Genomic DNA, 16,452 nt, shown 5'->3' on the forward strand with positions numbered 1-16,452 from the left:
CATCAATGAGGGGAATATGATGGATTGATGTGGAAAGGAAAGGAAAGGTTCCTCCTGTGCAAGCACAGGGTCATTACTGACCCCTAGAGGGATGCCACTTTTGCTGGCGTTTTCATGGCAGACTATAGCAGGGTGGTTTGCCATTGCCTTCCCCAGTCGTGACTACCTTTCCCCCAGCAAGCTGGGTACTCATTTTACCGACCTTGGAAGGATGGAAGGTTGAGTCGACCTGAGCCGGCTACCTGAAAACCAGCTTCCGCTGGGATTGAACTCAGATCATGGGGAGAGTTTCGGTTGCAATACTGCCGCCTACCACTCTGCGCCACATGAGGTTCTATTGGAATGATGTGACTCAGCTTTAATGGAGTATAGTACCAAAAAAATAATTTTAACATGGATTCCTGCATTCTCACTGAAATAATATAGAGAGGCTGTCTGTTCCACAGAGATTCCCTTGCTGTTACATTGCTTCTCAGCTCCAGATCCACTCCCTAGATTATTTTGAGCTCTTGCAAACCACCATATCTGCTGATCACAAGGGTTTTGTAATTCTCAGAAATTAGACCCCTGGTTTCCTGCTCTGTGTGCACATAATTTGGCCTTGAATGTTGTTAAAGGTCTAGGAGGAGTGTTTTCCTTAAATATTTTGTGTGTGTGCAAACAGTTAAATCTGCATGAGTGGGAACCAGTTCACTGTACAGCCCTGCAACTTTGCTACAGTCTGGGCCTCTGTCAGAGGGTAGACCTGTCAACATAGATCCCTTAGTCTATATAAACTAGGGCTTGGCAACGTGGATCCTGTGGGCGCACTAACAGCCACCAAGCCCCCCAGCAGCACCTGCCAAGGCCCCATTACACTCCTCACCTTGCATACCTTTCCCAGCCCCGCACTGCGATTCCCCTCCACTGCATATCTCACCTCTGTAGTGCTGAAGCCCTAAGGAGGAAGCAGGAAGTAATCAGTTCAGGTCCTGATCTGCTGATTTCCTGCTTCTTCCTTAGGACTTAAGAGGTGCCTAGGTGAGGTAGGCAGTGGGGTTAATGGAGGGGTGAGGAAGGTGCATGTGGAGGGGGAGAAAAGTGGGAGTCCAGGCAAGGGTGGGGGGTGAGAAAAGTGGTAATCCTGAAAGTAAATGCCCACAGGCCAAAATTACAAATGCACCCACAGGTCTGGAAAAAAAGTTACAGATGTGCCCACAGGCTTGAAGAGGTTGCCTACCACTGATATAAATCCTTTAAGGACATAAGAAGAACCTTGCTGGATCAGACCAAAGGTCCATTTAGCATTCAGTTCACACAGTGGCCAACCAGTTGCCCATGGGAAACCCACAAGCAGGACATGAGTGCAACAGCACACTCTACTCATGTTCCCCAGCAACTGGGGTGCTTTGGCATCCTGCCTCTGATACTAGGATAGCAAGCAAATAGCCATCAGGACTAGTAGCCATCAGTAGTCTTATTCTCCATGAATTTGTCCAACACCCTTTTAAAGCCATCGAACTTGCTGGCCATCACTACACCTTGTGGAAATGAATTCCATAGCTTAACTGTGTGCTGTGTGAAGAAGTACTTCCTTTTATCAGTCCTGCATCTCCCACCAATCAGCTTCATGGGGTGACCCCAGGTTTTAGTATTATGAGAGAGGGAGAAAAAATCTCCCTATTGACTTTTTCCACACCATGCATAATTTTGTATACCTCTATCACGTCCCCCCTTACTCGCCTTTTCTCTAAGCTAAACAATCACAGCTATTGTAACCTTTTCTCATAGGAGAGTTCTTCCAGCCCCTGACCCTTTTAGTTGCTCTTTTCTGCCTTTTTTCCAGCCCTACAATATCCTTTTTTTTTTTAGGTTTGGTGACCAGGGGGTGTCTACATGGGGCTTTTACTTTGGGTCTACTCCACCCCCAAGTCGATTGTGTCAGATGATGCATGTAGTTAGCATGGCATTTCTTGCCCTAAATCTGGTTTTTGTCATACTCTTTTTGTGACTTTTTTTCCATCACAGTGGCTTCAGTGCAATTTGGCGCTGTGTGTGACCTCAGCGGGCTTCACTGCAAGCTTGTGGAAGCGGCGCTGATTGGCAGAAGGGAAAGTTGTATGGGGCGAGCGCATGGGGAGAGCAGAGGGCTAAATATCTACCCAGAAGTAACTTTCTGCCCTCAATTCCACTTTGCCTATAGGAGAAGAGGGGTCGGGATAATTTCTTTGTCAGCCCATTTTCTTAAAACTGCTCAATCACTTTCTCTCCCTTTAAATATTAATTCATTGAGTGCTGGGTGATAATGTTACTCAGAAGTAGGGATGGGCGAACTGAGCCTTACTTCTCTTGGGCTTAGGGGTGCTGCCACAGCAGTGTCTGTTGTTATTATCATTATTAGTACTGCTGCAGCTGCTGCCTCCCACTGTTAGTGCTTGGCAGGGCAGCTACTGCTGCTTCTGCTGCCACCTACTCTTGTTTCTGTGGGAAAGCCTCCCCCCACACACACACACACACGCAGGAAAATCGCACACACAACAGGGGAAACTGGCTAGTATGTCTGGATGAAAAAGGTTAATGTGATCTGTTAAAAGGGCAAAACATCGCTATGGTGGGGTTGTGAATGAAGGAACCAGGGATGTGATTGTGAATGACTTAATCAGAGGCTAGTATTTATGAATGAAAAAGGCTAACTAATGTGCTCTGGTGGAGAAAAAAGCAAGGAAGGAAGTCTGCATCCAAAAGTGCCTTGGGTGTATTTAATCGGAAGTAAGTTTCTCTCCCCAATAAGAAGTAAATCTATCTCCTGTGCAGTCTTAAGCAGAGATTTATAAAGTTCAGCTGGATCCCATCTTTCCCAGTGGATGTTTACTTGGAAGTAAATGTCACAGGGGGCAGCGGGACTTACTCTCGGGCAACTATTATGTTTAGGATTGGGATTAGGAAGGACGAGCCAAGGTTTGCTTTATCTGGAGGATATAGGATGAGGATTCACCCCAATGCTGGATGTGAGGGGAGAGGTGTGGGGTAAGCTACAGGGGCTTAATTCAGCACGTACAGTAAACTTCCCTGAGCAGGGGAACATTGACAGGGGCGGGGAACAATTCTCTTATTCACTGAGCAGCACCTACAGGGCTGATGACGTTTTCATGATGAAATCAGCTGTGGCCCATGAGTAGCATACAAAGCAAGAAAAGCCGGGTCTTAAATACTACATACTCAGCTTTTCTTGCTTCATTGCCACTGACGGACCAAAGCTGATCTCAGGAAAAGTTGGAGAAAAGCTGAAAATGTTTCTCTCTGTGTTTCTGTGAAGATTGATTCCAGAACTGTACAGAGCATTCTAAGTGTGGTTGCACTAGGGATGTACAGATTGTGTAAAATCTGTTTAGTCTGTGTTTCGCAGATTGTCGTGCACCTTCCATTCCGTCATCTGCCCATTGACAGAACTGGATTTTTTCGCTTCCAAAGTTGCGCAAATGTAAATTATGCAATTTCACACATGAGAAAATGTGCAAATTCGCCAAAATGCACATTTTCACACTCTAGCCTATGGGGAAAATGCACATCTTTGGCCAGGTTTTTTTATTTTGCATGTTTTTCTATGACAAAATTTCTGCAAAATTCAGGAAAGTTAGAAAATGGTCCGCAAGTTGGTGGAATCTACCTGACAGGGGAAAAGCCAGTCTGCTGCAGAATCTGTGGGCCGGATTCATGAAGATCCAAACTCATTTGTTTCTGCTGCGGATTTCTCTGACACCCCTAGGCCGCACCATAAGTTTGTATAAGGGCAGTGTGATATTAGCAGTTGTATTTTTGATTCCTTTCCTGAGGAAAGGAATCCCTTTGATTCCCAATCTCTGAACTGCCCCTTTTTATTCAGGCTTTTAAAACTGTGGATGTTCTAAAAAATCAGAAGAGGGGGCACTAATACATGTGACTAGCATTTCCAAAATTCTAAGGAGGTTCTCAAGAATGGATTTTCAAGTTGCCAGAGTTGGGGGATCTAGAATTTCTTTTTTTAAGTTGAGTTAAACCTTTTGTTAGAAGTACTCAGAGGTACTTCAAGCTTCCTGAGCTGAGTGACAAGGCTGAGATCTGTTGCAGGGACAGTTGTTCCTTGTGTGGTGTACTAATGCACAGAAAACTAGATTTTGAAAGATTGATTTCCAACCCTGCTAATGTCCATACCCTAAAAAATCCAATGTACCTGGCACAGTTGCCTCATTTGTCTATTACATTGTCACATTTCAAGCATCTTCCGGGCACACAAGCTAGAGTTTCCTCTGATGGTTATGGTTACCTAGAGTATGTTGGAATTTTTCCTCAGTTCTCACCTTTTACTTCCACTTTCCACCACCTTGAAAGGTGCCAATATCCTGTCTCCCCAGGTGTTCCTTTGCCTACATGTTGGACATGCCATGTCCAAAGAGTCAAAGCTCTGCTTCTAGAGGTGCTCCTATGGAATCCATACCTGCGTCCTGTGCCCATTTCTTGGCACAACAAATCCTGGCAAACTAACACAATACACCAGAAACTGTGAGGACTTTATTGCTAGCAAATCAAGTAGATGAGCTTCTTAGCTTTTGTGGCAAAAGCTTAATTTTTCATGGAGAGGCTATTAGCTTTGACATTCAGGGTCCACCACTAGCATTTGGATGGGAGATACTCACTCCCCTTTGCTTTCCTCTAAGAAAACTGACAGAGATCAGCTCACATTTATTCTGACATTCCATAAGCTCATTAGATCCAAACTAGCCACCCCCTACCCCCCATCCTTCCTCTTGCCATTAGTTGAATAACTAGGCACAGCCAAACTCTTAGACCTTGGGCTTCTCACTACAGAACTGGGCTCCAAAGCCTTCTGGACCACTTATGATCAGATTCTGACTGTAAACTATAGAACCCACTGTCACGTTGGGACTGGGCTTTGACAACCTGATTGAAGGATTGTACAAGGGTTTTTTTAAATAAACATTTGTCATTAAAAACCCTAACCCTAACTCAGAAGTAAGTTCTATTGAGTTTAGTGGGTCTTACTCCCAAATAAGTGGATATAGGAAAGCAACCTTAGAGAGTAGATTGTTTTGTTTCTTTTTTATGCTCATCTGTTTTTCCTTCATCCCTTCTGTGTCCATGCCTTATATGTCTATCCCTAATCTTAATAAAGCTTATTAATTACAAGCCTAGGGTTTGACTGTATGCTTTGGACAATGAGGCTTTCCCCTGCATGCTAGGGGACTTTCACACTTTATACTTTGACCAAGGAGAGGTGTGAGGAAAACAGTCTGAAATTGCTCAGCAGTGACTGGGGAACTGGCAGGCAGTTGTCCCTTTCCAGGTAGAAAGGTAACCAACAACTCTTGGAATTCCTCTTGTTCAGGAGTTAGAGTGAATTGACTCCTCTCACTGTATCTTCTGATGTGGCAAAGAGGAAAAGGAAAGTCATGTTGATAACAAAATAAGATAAAAGACAAAAATAGGGTGGAGAACAGGCAAGCAAGAGTACTGAAGCACAGTTAGTATCAAGAAAGCTATGATAATGACAAGGTAAGGGCTAGGCAGAGTTGTTAATATGGGATTGATTCAGGTTTCTCTCCTTTTCTCAGTTCTGTTTAGTCCACCAATTGTAACAAATACTAGTATGTTTAAAATGTGTAAGTACTGATACCAACATCTTTGAAAGTGCTTACAACCTAATGTAGAGTTGTCTACTGACAGAATAAAATATCTGGGGTTTTAATTTTAATTTTTAAAACTCTTTTTAGACTTTTGAGGATAAGGAACGCTACTTAACTGTAAATGCTGAATTGCATTGTTTTTTGTGGTATGTGTATTCCCACATAATCAGGTAAGGAGATTTAATATATTATATCTTGGAAAGTATGTTTAATCATGTATGTTTACTGTTTTGCTTTAGGCTGAGCTCCTGTGATTGCTTATTTTGGAGTAGTCTTGCTGTTGTTAAAATGGTTCTTCTTCACGGTCACTGTGCATCACACATATGAGCATTGTTTGGGAAACTTCTAAAACTGAGGAATGTTTTGGTGGGAACACTCCCCCCACCATCCACTATGCATATCCCAGTGGGTTCTCGCCTGTTCCCTCAGTTCTCTTTCGACTGCCTAGCCGGTTGCCTCTACAGGATCTTCATCCGTAATTAGAGAACATTTTAGTTCTCTGCACTGTTGCTGGGGACTTTATTTTTTTTCTTGTTCTGGTTATTCTATTTTTCTTGTCTTCATTGCCTAAAAAAAATAAAATTAGTTTTCATCTTTTTTTGCCATTTGTGACAAGCCACGGCCGTGGCCTTGCAGCGTATGGCCTCAAAGGCTCCTTTTCACAAATGCGTGAAATGTGGGAGCAAATTGTCTCCAACTGATCCTCACTCTGTCTTTTTTTGTTTGGGGGAGGCACATTTACCCAAGGCTTGTTCGCTCTGCCAGTCATTTACCAAGCAGGTGAGGAGAAATTGGTCAGATAGACTGAAAGCAGAGCTTTGGAGGGGAGTCTTAGTGGCAATGGATTCTAAAAAACCGACAGACTCTTGTGTAAAGGAGAAGATAGTGACTGCTATGTCTTTGTCAAAACCCTCCTCCCCGCAGTCCTTGGCCCATTGTGGACTGAATAGACCAACCGACTCCAGGATGCTCTCTAATTCTTTCGTTATCAAAAAAGTTTCTAAAAAGGCTAAAAATCCAAGGTCTGGTTCAGAAAGCTTAAAAAGTTAAAATAACAAAAGAAAAAGACGAGCGTTGTTTCAACACCGCCATTACTGAATTTTCCAATCCAAACAATTCTGAGTGCCCCTGTACTGAAGCCAGTTTCTGCAGCTTCAGAGGGTAAAATTGTGGAATTGTCTTTACCTCCAACAGCTCCTCGGGTTCAAGGAATCTCTCCAACTTGAGATTGTCAGCCTCCTTCTCTAATGTTGGGCAATACTTTTTGACAACGAGACCGTTTGACAACATATTCATTATTCCCATAAACTTCAGAATGACCACTTTGGCACTGATCTTTCCTGTCCTCCAGAAGGGTGTTTGGTTTGCAGCCATAGACCTGAAGGACGCATATTGTCATAAAGCAGTCACAGATCCTCATCAGAGATTTCTATGATTTGTCATTGGTGCTGACATGTTCCAGTTTCAAGTACTACCTTTTGGATTAGCAACTGCTCCGAGAGTCTTTACAAAGTGCATGGCAGTTGTGTGTGTGTATCTTTGACTTCAGGGGATTGAAGTCTACCTTTACCTGAACAACTGACTTCTCATCTCAGATTCCAAAGACTCCCTGCATTATGTTCTGAATCTTCTGGGAGCGTTAGGCCTGTATGTGAACAAAGAAAAGTCAACCTTAAGGCCAACTCAAAAACTCCAGTTTATGCGGCACTACTGGATTCAACGGTTGCATGTACTTACCTTCCTTGACAGTAACAGGGGAAAATTAATCATCCTACCAAATACCCTTTATTCTTGGCGTCTAGTCACTGCTCATATGATTCAAACGCTCCTGGTATCATGCCCTACATGGAGGAGGATTGGTCTGAGGAAGAAGAGGAGGGGGAGAGGCAGCACAGTGAGCCTCAGCCAGTGGGAAGGATGGAACAGGTGGCTTTAGCTCACAATCCCCCTCCTTCGTGTAATTGAAGCCCAACACATTTTGGGTTTTAAAAAAAAACCCTTTTCAAGGGCACTCTACAACAAAACCAAAAAGATACATAAATAGCACTCATTAAAATATTCTACACTCATCAAAACCTTATTTTATTGATTATTAATCAAACAAAGCTGTGCAAACAAAATGCAGTAAGGACAAATACTAAGTAATATGGACATAAACCTAAATTAGCACAGAAATCTTTAACTTATAAAATCGTATTAGTTATCTCAAATAGCACAGAAGTACTTTAGATGTAAAACCTTATTAGTAAGGATCAACATACTCTAATGCAGTAAAATATTCTGAGAAACCAAAAAGAAACATTTTTAAAGAGTCTAGAAGACAACCATTAGAAAGCAACAAACCTCAAAACACTCCATAGAATCTTTAAGGACTCTTTTAACGAGAAGACATTTAAAAACAATAAAATACAACACCCACCTTGAAAACCTTATTGCACTCTTTTCCAGAATAAAAAAAATGAGATGCAAAATGCACATACCACAAAGGCTACTACATGCTGAAAGATCAAGCATTTCTCTCTCTCTCTCTCTCTCCAAGACATTCTGGGTGTGGTGAGCTGCAGCACTTTTAAAGAGATGCTAAATTCCTTTTCAGTAGTGTCAGAATTTCAAAGTGTACTCACTAGTAAGCTTATTGTCAAGAGACCAGAATGTGAAAGGTTCGTCACACTCATTGTTATGACTATTAGATCCTGTTATAGTAAGGATGTAACTTCCAGATTTTCATTGAGTCCTATAGGGGACAAACTTTTTAACTTAAGTATCCAAAACAATTCCCTTCTTAATAGGGACTTATTGGCCACATGATTCATTTTTTCTGTAGTCCCAAAATTAAATCGCTGGCAATATGTCCACAATCCTGAAAGTGTACCACTAAAGGAGAGCCAGCTCTGGTATTTCTAATATTACTCAAATGTTCGCTGATGCGTGTTTTTTTTTAGGTCTCTTCGTTTGCCCCACATATTTTTTTTTTACAGGGGCACTGGATAACATACACCGTGTTATGACTATTACATGTGAAAAAATGGTGAAGAACATAACACCCTTTTGTCAGCAGGATTAACAAATGATAAACACCTGTGAGTACACTTACAGAATTGCACAATGTCCACAAGGGTGGTGCCCTGTGGGTACAGAGGCATCACTTAGGAATTGTTGTTGAGGACCAGAGGGGAGGCTGGTATTGCTATGGACCAGCCAGTCCTTAAGATTTCTGGTTCGTCTGAAATGAAGGTTGTTTTTTGCATTCTGGGATGTCATCTAACAGGTGCCAATATTTTCTCACACTGTTGCTTACATTTTTATTGATGGAATCAAAAGGGAGACTACAGACAAGTCTGTCTTGTGGAGGGTGAATTCTAGGAGTCAAAAGATCTCTTCTGTTTTTTGAGGTGGCCTTATTTTTAGCTACCTGCAACACCATTCTGGGGTAGTCTCTATTTTGTAAATTGGTATGGAGAATGGAGGCTTTATATTCAAAATCTCTCTCCAAAGACCAATTTTGTTTGACATGTAGGAATTGCCCATATGGAAGATGGTGTCTTATATACCATGGGTGGTGGCTATCAAATGCTAAATAGGAATTCCTGTCAGTAGGTTTATTATATAAGTAAGTACATAAAACATTGTAATACTTGAAAACCGTAACATCTAGAAAATTTATACAAGTCCTACCATAATGAATCTCAAATTGAATATGACTGTTACACAAACTGACCTATTTAAAAAAATGATTCATAGAAGCAATTTTATTCCTGTCCAAATAAAAAATGTCTATATAACACCACCACACCACAATTTGGTGAAAAAATTGATTCCTATTACCATATATATATATATACATTCCTGTTCGAAACCATCCATAAATATATTTGCTACTTTGGGGGCTGTAGGGCCACCCATGGCTACCCCCTGCCCTTGCCAATAAAAATGATTATTGTAAGAATTTTTTTTACATAAAGCCACCTTTGCCAAAGCAAGAATGTGTGTAGGAGGGCTTTTTGAAGTATGCTTATCTAATGCTTTTTTCAATAGTACTAAGGGTTATATCTTGAGGAATACTGGTATACAATGATCTCATATCAATGGTCACCAGAAGGTCATCCTTTTGAATAGTAACAGAGTTTAGCTTTGCAATCAGATCTACAGAATTGCTCAGATAGGAGGTCATTTGTGGAACAAATGGTTTTTTAAAATAATCAACATATTGTGATAAAGGTTCTAAAATCGAATAATTGCCAGAAACAATGAGATGACCTGTTAGTGGTCGGGTCACCTTATGAATCTTGGGCAAAATATAGAATAAAGGTATTCTGGGATGTACTTTATTCAGGAATCTATATTCCATAGATTAAATATATCCTGAAGCCAGTCCTTCCTCCAACAGAACCATAATCTCTGAAAAAATCTTGGTGGTGGGATCCGAAATACACCATTCATAACGTGACAGATCTGAAAGTTGCCGCATCATTTCTGTGTCATAGTCTTCTCAGTTTTATATCACAAGGGCATCCCCTTTCTCTGCTTTCTTAAAAATAATGGAGGAGTTTGTAGCTAGGTTATGCAATGCGGTAAATTCTTGTTGTGTAAGGTTGGAATACGAACATGGAGTGACGGATTTGTGTTTGTCAAGATCTCGCAGAACTTTACATTCAAAAAGCTGTATACTAGGATCCTGAGAAGGAGGAGGCATAAATTGCAAGGGTGGGTGGAAGGGTGTGTGGGAATCATTGTATTTTGAGACTGTGCTTTTGAAAAAATAATGTAGTTGAATTTTTTTTTTTAATGGAATAAATCTATTCAAGTCTGCACACTATTGTGGCGAGGCATGGGTACAAAGGAAAGACCCTTATTAAGGAGAGAATATTCTTTATATGTGAGTGTCATGTCTGATAAATTCATCACCAACATCTTCTCTTGGATGTTGCTCGTACTCTGTCGTTGTCCAGTGGTCTCTTTCTCCTTTGATTCACCAGGATGCCCAAGGGTTGCTGTTCATTTCTTCCTTAAAAAAATGGAGGAAAAAGAAGAGCTGGACACCCATGAGAGAGTGGATTAATTGCCACTACTAACTCCTTCAGGATCATCCCATTCTGTAGAATCAAAGTGGGTTCTCTAGATTTATCAATGAAACCTACTCTTTTCTTCTTATTGATGAGCCATGGATATACCCTATTATTGTCATAATCAACCCTGTCCCTAAAAAAAAAAAAATGTTTAAAATCTTTCAGTTCTTTTTGAAATTTAGTCATTTGTTCGTCGAGACTGGCTAATTTGGAATCAAAACTCCTCCTGAGATTTTGTACTTTTAAAATAGCCATCTACTCATCCAAAGATTTTTTGTAGTTGCTGCTCTGTATTACAACAGGTCTCAATAACAAGTATCATTAAATCGTGTGCACACTGATTTAAAAAGGCACACCACTTTTGTGTGAAGTCCTCATTGTTTCTGAACATGCCTGGTTCTGTAAGGATCCTGAGAGCCTTTGAAATCCACTTGGCTCTGCAATATTCTAACAAAGTGGAAACATGTAATTCACTTTTAATTCTTTTCTTATAAAGCTCTGTAAAATAAGGCCAAGCATTCCAACCTTTGCAATGACCTTTTTCAAAGATGGGCGGTTGTTCAAGCAGCTTCTCAAGATGCTCTTTTGAGTACTCAGACAATTGTCCCATTCCATGATGGAAACCCAAAGGGAAAACCGAACTAACAAAGAGGGAAGGCACCAGAACACCATGCAGACTGAAGGAGGGAACCCTCCAGGTGCTTGAACAAAAAAGCACTGTAAGTTAGATAATTGTGAAGACATTTAAATGAAGCCAAGCATGTTTCAGGTTTCAATTACCCTTTCTCAAATTGAGAAATTACCCTTTCTCAAGGGTTCAAAAACTCTTCAAGGGTACTCTTGAAAACCTTATTGCACTCTTTTCCACGATACAAAATGACTTGTAAAGTGCACATACCACAGAGGCTACTCACTGCTTTGGCACATCAAGAAACAAGGGGGCACACCTTCCTCCAAGCTCATGGGTTTAACAATAGACATGTTCAATTGGGCAATTCAGCAGAACATCATGTTGAGCACTTTTCACATTGCAAGAGAGGACAATGTTTTAGCAGACACTCTGAGCTGTTTGTATCAATCTTCACACTAGTAGCAAATGTCCCCGACCATCCTGTTTCAGAGATGGGCTCACCCAATGACAGACTTGTTTGCAATTCCATCGAATGCAATTTGCAGGAGGTTCTGCATGAAAGTGGGGATTGGCCGATCGTCTCTGGCGATGCATTCCAACTCCGGTGGCAAGGAGAGCTGTTCTACCTCTTTCCTCCATTCCCACTCCTCTTGAGGATCCTCCAGAAATTGACAGAAGACAGGATGGATTATATCTTTGGTGACTGAGACAGTCATGGCTGACAACTCTACTTTGTCTATCCAACTGAAAATTTCTACATCTCCCGCAGATTCCAGATCTAATCTCTCAGGATTGAGGCAGGATCTGGCATCTGGACCTCGACACATCGAAACTCTCAACCTAGAGAATGCAATAGTGACTAACCCTGTTCGGATTCCGTTAGAAGTCCAAACTGTCTTCGATGCAGCAAAAACCTACCACTCATCAGTCCTATGTTTCTAAATGCTCTTCTTTTACAAAGTTTGCAGAAGTGCAAGGTTTTGATCCACTCATGTAATCAATTGAAAATGTTCTTTTATTCCTTCATCACTTGTTCCAGAAAGGGTTAATTTTTTTATCCATAAGAGTTTATTTAGCAGCCCTCTTGTCTTATAGAGGGCAAATACAAGGGTTTTCATTCTTTACACATCCCACTACCCATCAGTTTTTGCATAGGTTAAACTACTTGGCACCTCTGGTGAGAACTCTGATGCCTCAGTGGAGCCTCTCTGTTGTCTTGGATGCTCTGCTCTCAAAACCCTTTGAGCTATGGCTACAGCAGACTTTCTGTTGTCATGGAAAGTTGCCTTTTTTACTTGCTATCACTTCCTCCAGGCATGTTAGTGAAATTTGTGCTCTCAGAGTTGATCATCCCTGTCTGATTTTCCACAAAGACAAAATTGATCTGAGACCAGACATTTACTTTTTACCAATCTATTTCACTGCCAATTTTTTCCCAGAAAAAATTATCTTTCTGTAAAATACAACTTCTCATTTGCTATGGGGACCCTAAGAAGGGTCTTCCTGTATCATCTCAAAGGCTAGCCTCATCAATTGTACAAACAATTGGTTTAGCCTATCAGGCTTGGAGTGCCCATCTCACATCTGGGCACATTCAATGCAGTGGGTTGCCACTTTTACTGCCTTTGGCAAAGGTGTTCCATTGTTGAACATATGTAAAGCGGTGACATGATCAAAACCCTTGATGATTGTAAAGCACCACAAACTGGATGTCAAAGCACATTCAGACTGTGCCTGTGGGCAAGCTGTGCTGTCATCGATCTTATAGTGAGACACATACCCACCTCCAGTAGGTGAACTTGGTAATAGCTCATATGTGTGATGCACCAAGACCATGAAAAAGAAAGGCAGGTTGCTTACCTATAACTGTAGTTCTTAGAGTGGTCATCTGTGCATTCACACAACCCACCCATCATCCCCACTTCGATGTCAATGTCAGTTTCAATGTTGGTACCGAGTTGTGTCTTTTCCCTTGGATCCAAGGCCATACTTGGCGATCTCAAGGAACAGAGGAAATGGGTGGGAACCTGCTGGGATATGTGCAGTGGATGGCGGGGGGAGGGTTCCCACCAAAAAGTTCCTTAGCTTTAGAAGTTTCCCGAATGAGGCTCAGCACAGGTGCAGAGCTCATATGTGTGAATGCACAGATGACCATTTGACGAACTACAGTTACAGGTAAGCAACCTGTCTTTATACCCCCTAGTATCTGAAGATATAACTGTGGGTTTCAAACATATGGACACATTGAAATTAATTTAAATTAATTAATATATTTTAAAAACCAAATAACCCTGAAGTGCACATCTCTAAAATCCCTTTTGTATGGATTCCAAGTTTCAGGCATCTAGGTTTCACAGTCTTGGTGATATTTTCATAGCTTGGAGGCAAATAGTGCTTGATTGCAGAACCTTCATCTGCCCGTTTTGGTCTAAGCCAAATTTGTAATCTCTTGATCAAAAATATTATTACTTTAGAGAGCAATCCTATGGCCAATAGATACTGTCTAGAGTCCCATAGGGTTTTTCAGTTTACTGTCTCCAAGCTTGTAGACGGTATTCCAGACGGTATTTCCCAGCCAGGAAACCACATTCCCCTCCCTCTCATAGCCTGCGTGGGGAGAACCATGGCAGCTGCCTCTCCATGTTCGTAAAATGAAGCACAGAGAGGGTAAAAAGGGGGCATTCCTGGGGGAAGGGAGGCGATCACGGAAGCCCCTTCACGTTCCTTCCTATGAGGTCTCCAGGCCCATTCCCATTCCTTCTCCAAAGCCCCAGCTAGATGCGCAAAATTATGTGTCTAGCCAAGAATGCAGGGCAGATGGAGCTCGGAGGAGAGGATCCCCTCTGTGCTCCACCCAACCTGCATTGGATAGATGTCAGCCACTGAGCTCGGAGACTGATGTCTATCACGATAGGATTGCACCCTTAATGTAAAAAAGCTAATAAAGCTATTATTAGTAATAAATGTAATAAAGCTATTAAATATAATGCCTCTCAGGTTAGTTTAGTCTCTCTAAACTCTTCGGGAAAGATCAATGTTTTCCAGCTTGGCCTTAAAGAGATAGCTGGTTCATCATACAGGTGGACACTTTTATCCTATATAGTCCCAGGGTCTATTAGACTGTCTGTAATTCCAATCACTTCCTGCAGTCTTTCAGAACAAAATTTGACTCTGTGTTGTACAGCTTCACACAGAGGGCTCCTTTTCTTCTCAACCCACCACACCTTCTTTCTGTCCTTTGTCAGTTTATATCTTTCTTTTGGCTGCATGGGCTCAATAAAATCAATAGCTGCATGTGACAACTGGCTCCCACCTTCTTTGGGAATGCCATAATTATTTTAAGGTGGAGCTGCAAGACTAGCCAAATTTTGACCCCTGTATGGCCTATCACATTTCAAATTAATTTATTAAAATTAACATTTTACTCATTCATCTAAATAAAAAACTGAGAAATTTAACCAAATTAAAGAGATTAAATCTAATCATTAAATCTAATGGCTCTGTCACATATGCATAATGGTCACAGCAGAATTATGTTTTGCACTCAATAATACTGGGTTTTTTTACATTTATTTAATCAAAACCATTTTACACAATATGACAATTCATATCAACAGTATCTTTCATTTGATAACATACAAAGCATGTCATGTAAATTATCACGTTTTGTATTTTAAAGTAACTCCATTCTGCCAAAAATGTGAGTCTGACCATCAAAATTCATAATATGCATGATCTAATGAAAACATTGGCACCACTTCCCTGCTTAAATCATGAACTGTTCATTGGACCAGCCTTTTCTACTTTTGTTGAAAGACTGAAAAAATACAAACGCTTATTTACTAATTTCAGCTGGTTTTTTTTTAAAAAACAACATTTTTAATTTGTGATATATAGTTGCCACTTTTTTTGATTTAATTTTTTATTGAATGTAGAATCCTATGTTTCAGATATATTTATCTGTTTCCATAATGTCAGATTCAGACTTAGGGTGCCATCCTATTCATGTTTAGACTGTCAAGATTCCCTTAGCCCCCCACTTCACTTCAATGCCCAAACATACACAGATGAGAGGCTTCAGTCTGCAGCTTTTAATCCATTACTTCACAGGGTCATACAGATGCAAATTCTCAGATAAACTCTCTGTCTACAAGGATTGCCTTCAGGGGATCCAAATGGAATTTACAAGAGCTGCCCACTGATTGAAGAGGGAGGCGGTCTCGCTAGCCTAACTTAACGGGCGGAGGTCCCTCTCTTCCCATGAGGCCTCTAAGTGCAGCTTCTTACACAAGGCCAATTGGGTAGACTGTCTAAGTTCCTCCCCTGCCTTCTCTCTCTTTACTCTGGATCTGCGCCTGGCATCTATCAGGTCAAACTCCTGTTTGCTGCCTCTCACGGGGGGTGGGATGGTGGTGAGGAGGGACCTTCAAAGTCAGCCATCTGTATGTTTGTAACCTGAGAAGCAGGCCTACTCATATCTGGACTAGCCTGGGAAAACAACTCCCCCATGTCTGATGGTTCTCCTTCAGAATCTGAACTGCTATCCTACTCCCTGCGCTCAGAAACATCCCTGAAATAGACAGAAAAAGTCCTACAATTTCCAGCATTCCCAGCCAAACAATTCCTCATGCTGGCTGGAGAATGCTAAAAGCTGTAGGAGTTTTTTCTGTCCAAACATGCATAGGATTGTCCCCTAAGTTAGTCACGCCTTAGTCCCATTCAAATCAATGGACAGAGGGAGCAATCCCATGTCCCCTAGACGATGTGCTGGATTCCTGGATCCAATGTCAGAGGCAACACTTCAGCTTTGGACCCAGAGGTCTGAGCTCCCCACCATTTCCTCCTCAAAAGCGGTGCAGAGAGAACCATGCCGGCTGCTTCTCTGAGGTCACAAAAGCAGCCTCAGAAAGAAGGGAAAGGGTAGGGAGGGGAGGAGACTGGGGAGACTGCCTTACAAAGAATCTCCAGCCTCCTTCCCTCCCCCTCTGCAGAACCCCAGCCAGACAGGCGAAAATGCACGGCCCTGAGTTTGGAGGCTAATGGGCATCCCGATAGGATTGCATTCTTAATCAAGTTAGTCATGGCTAACTTAAAT

At 41.6% G+C, this 16,452-nt stretch overlaps 1 protein-coding gene across 1 annotated transcript in view; it reads left to right on the forward strand.

Annotated features, from left to right (window-relative positions):
* The window catches only part of LOC146359856 (cation channel sperm-associated auxiliary subunit epsilon-like), a 201,478-nt gene that overhangs the window by 49,677 nt on the left and 135,349 nt on the right, over window positions 1-16,452 (forward strand). Inside the window, exon 5 of the mRNA XM_084828250.1 lies at window positions 5,748-5,830. Coding sequence (XP_084684376.1) covers window positions 5,748-5,830 — 83 coding nt within the window. The remainder of the gene's footprint in view (window positions 1-5,747; window positions 5,831-16,452) is intronic.

This window comes from Heloderma suspectum, chromosome 1 (assembly GCF_057233095.1).
Source record: "Heloderma suspectum isolate Gila_16-S chromosome 1, 16-S_ref, whole genome shotgun sequence".
NCBI classification, from domain to species: Eukaryota; Metazoa; Chordata; class Lepidosauria; order Squamata; family Helodermatidae; genus Heloderma; species Heloderma suspectum.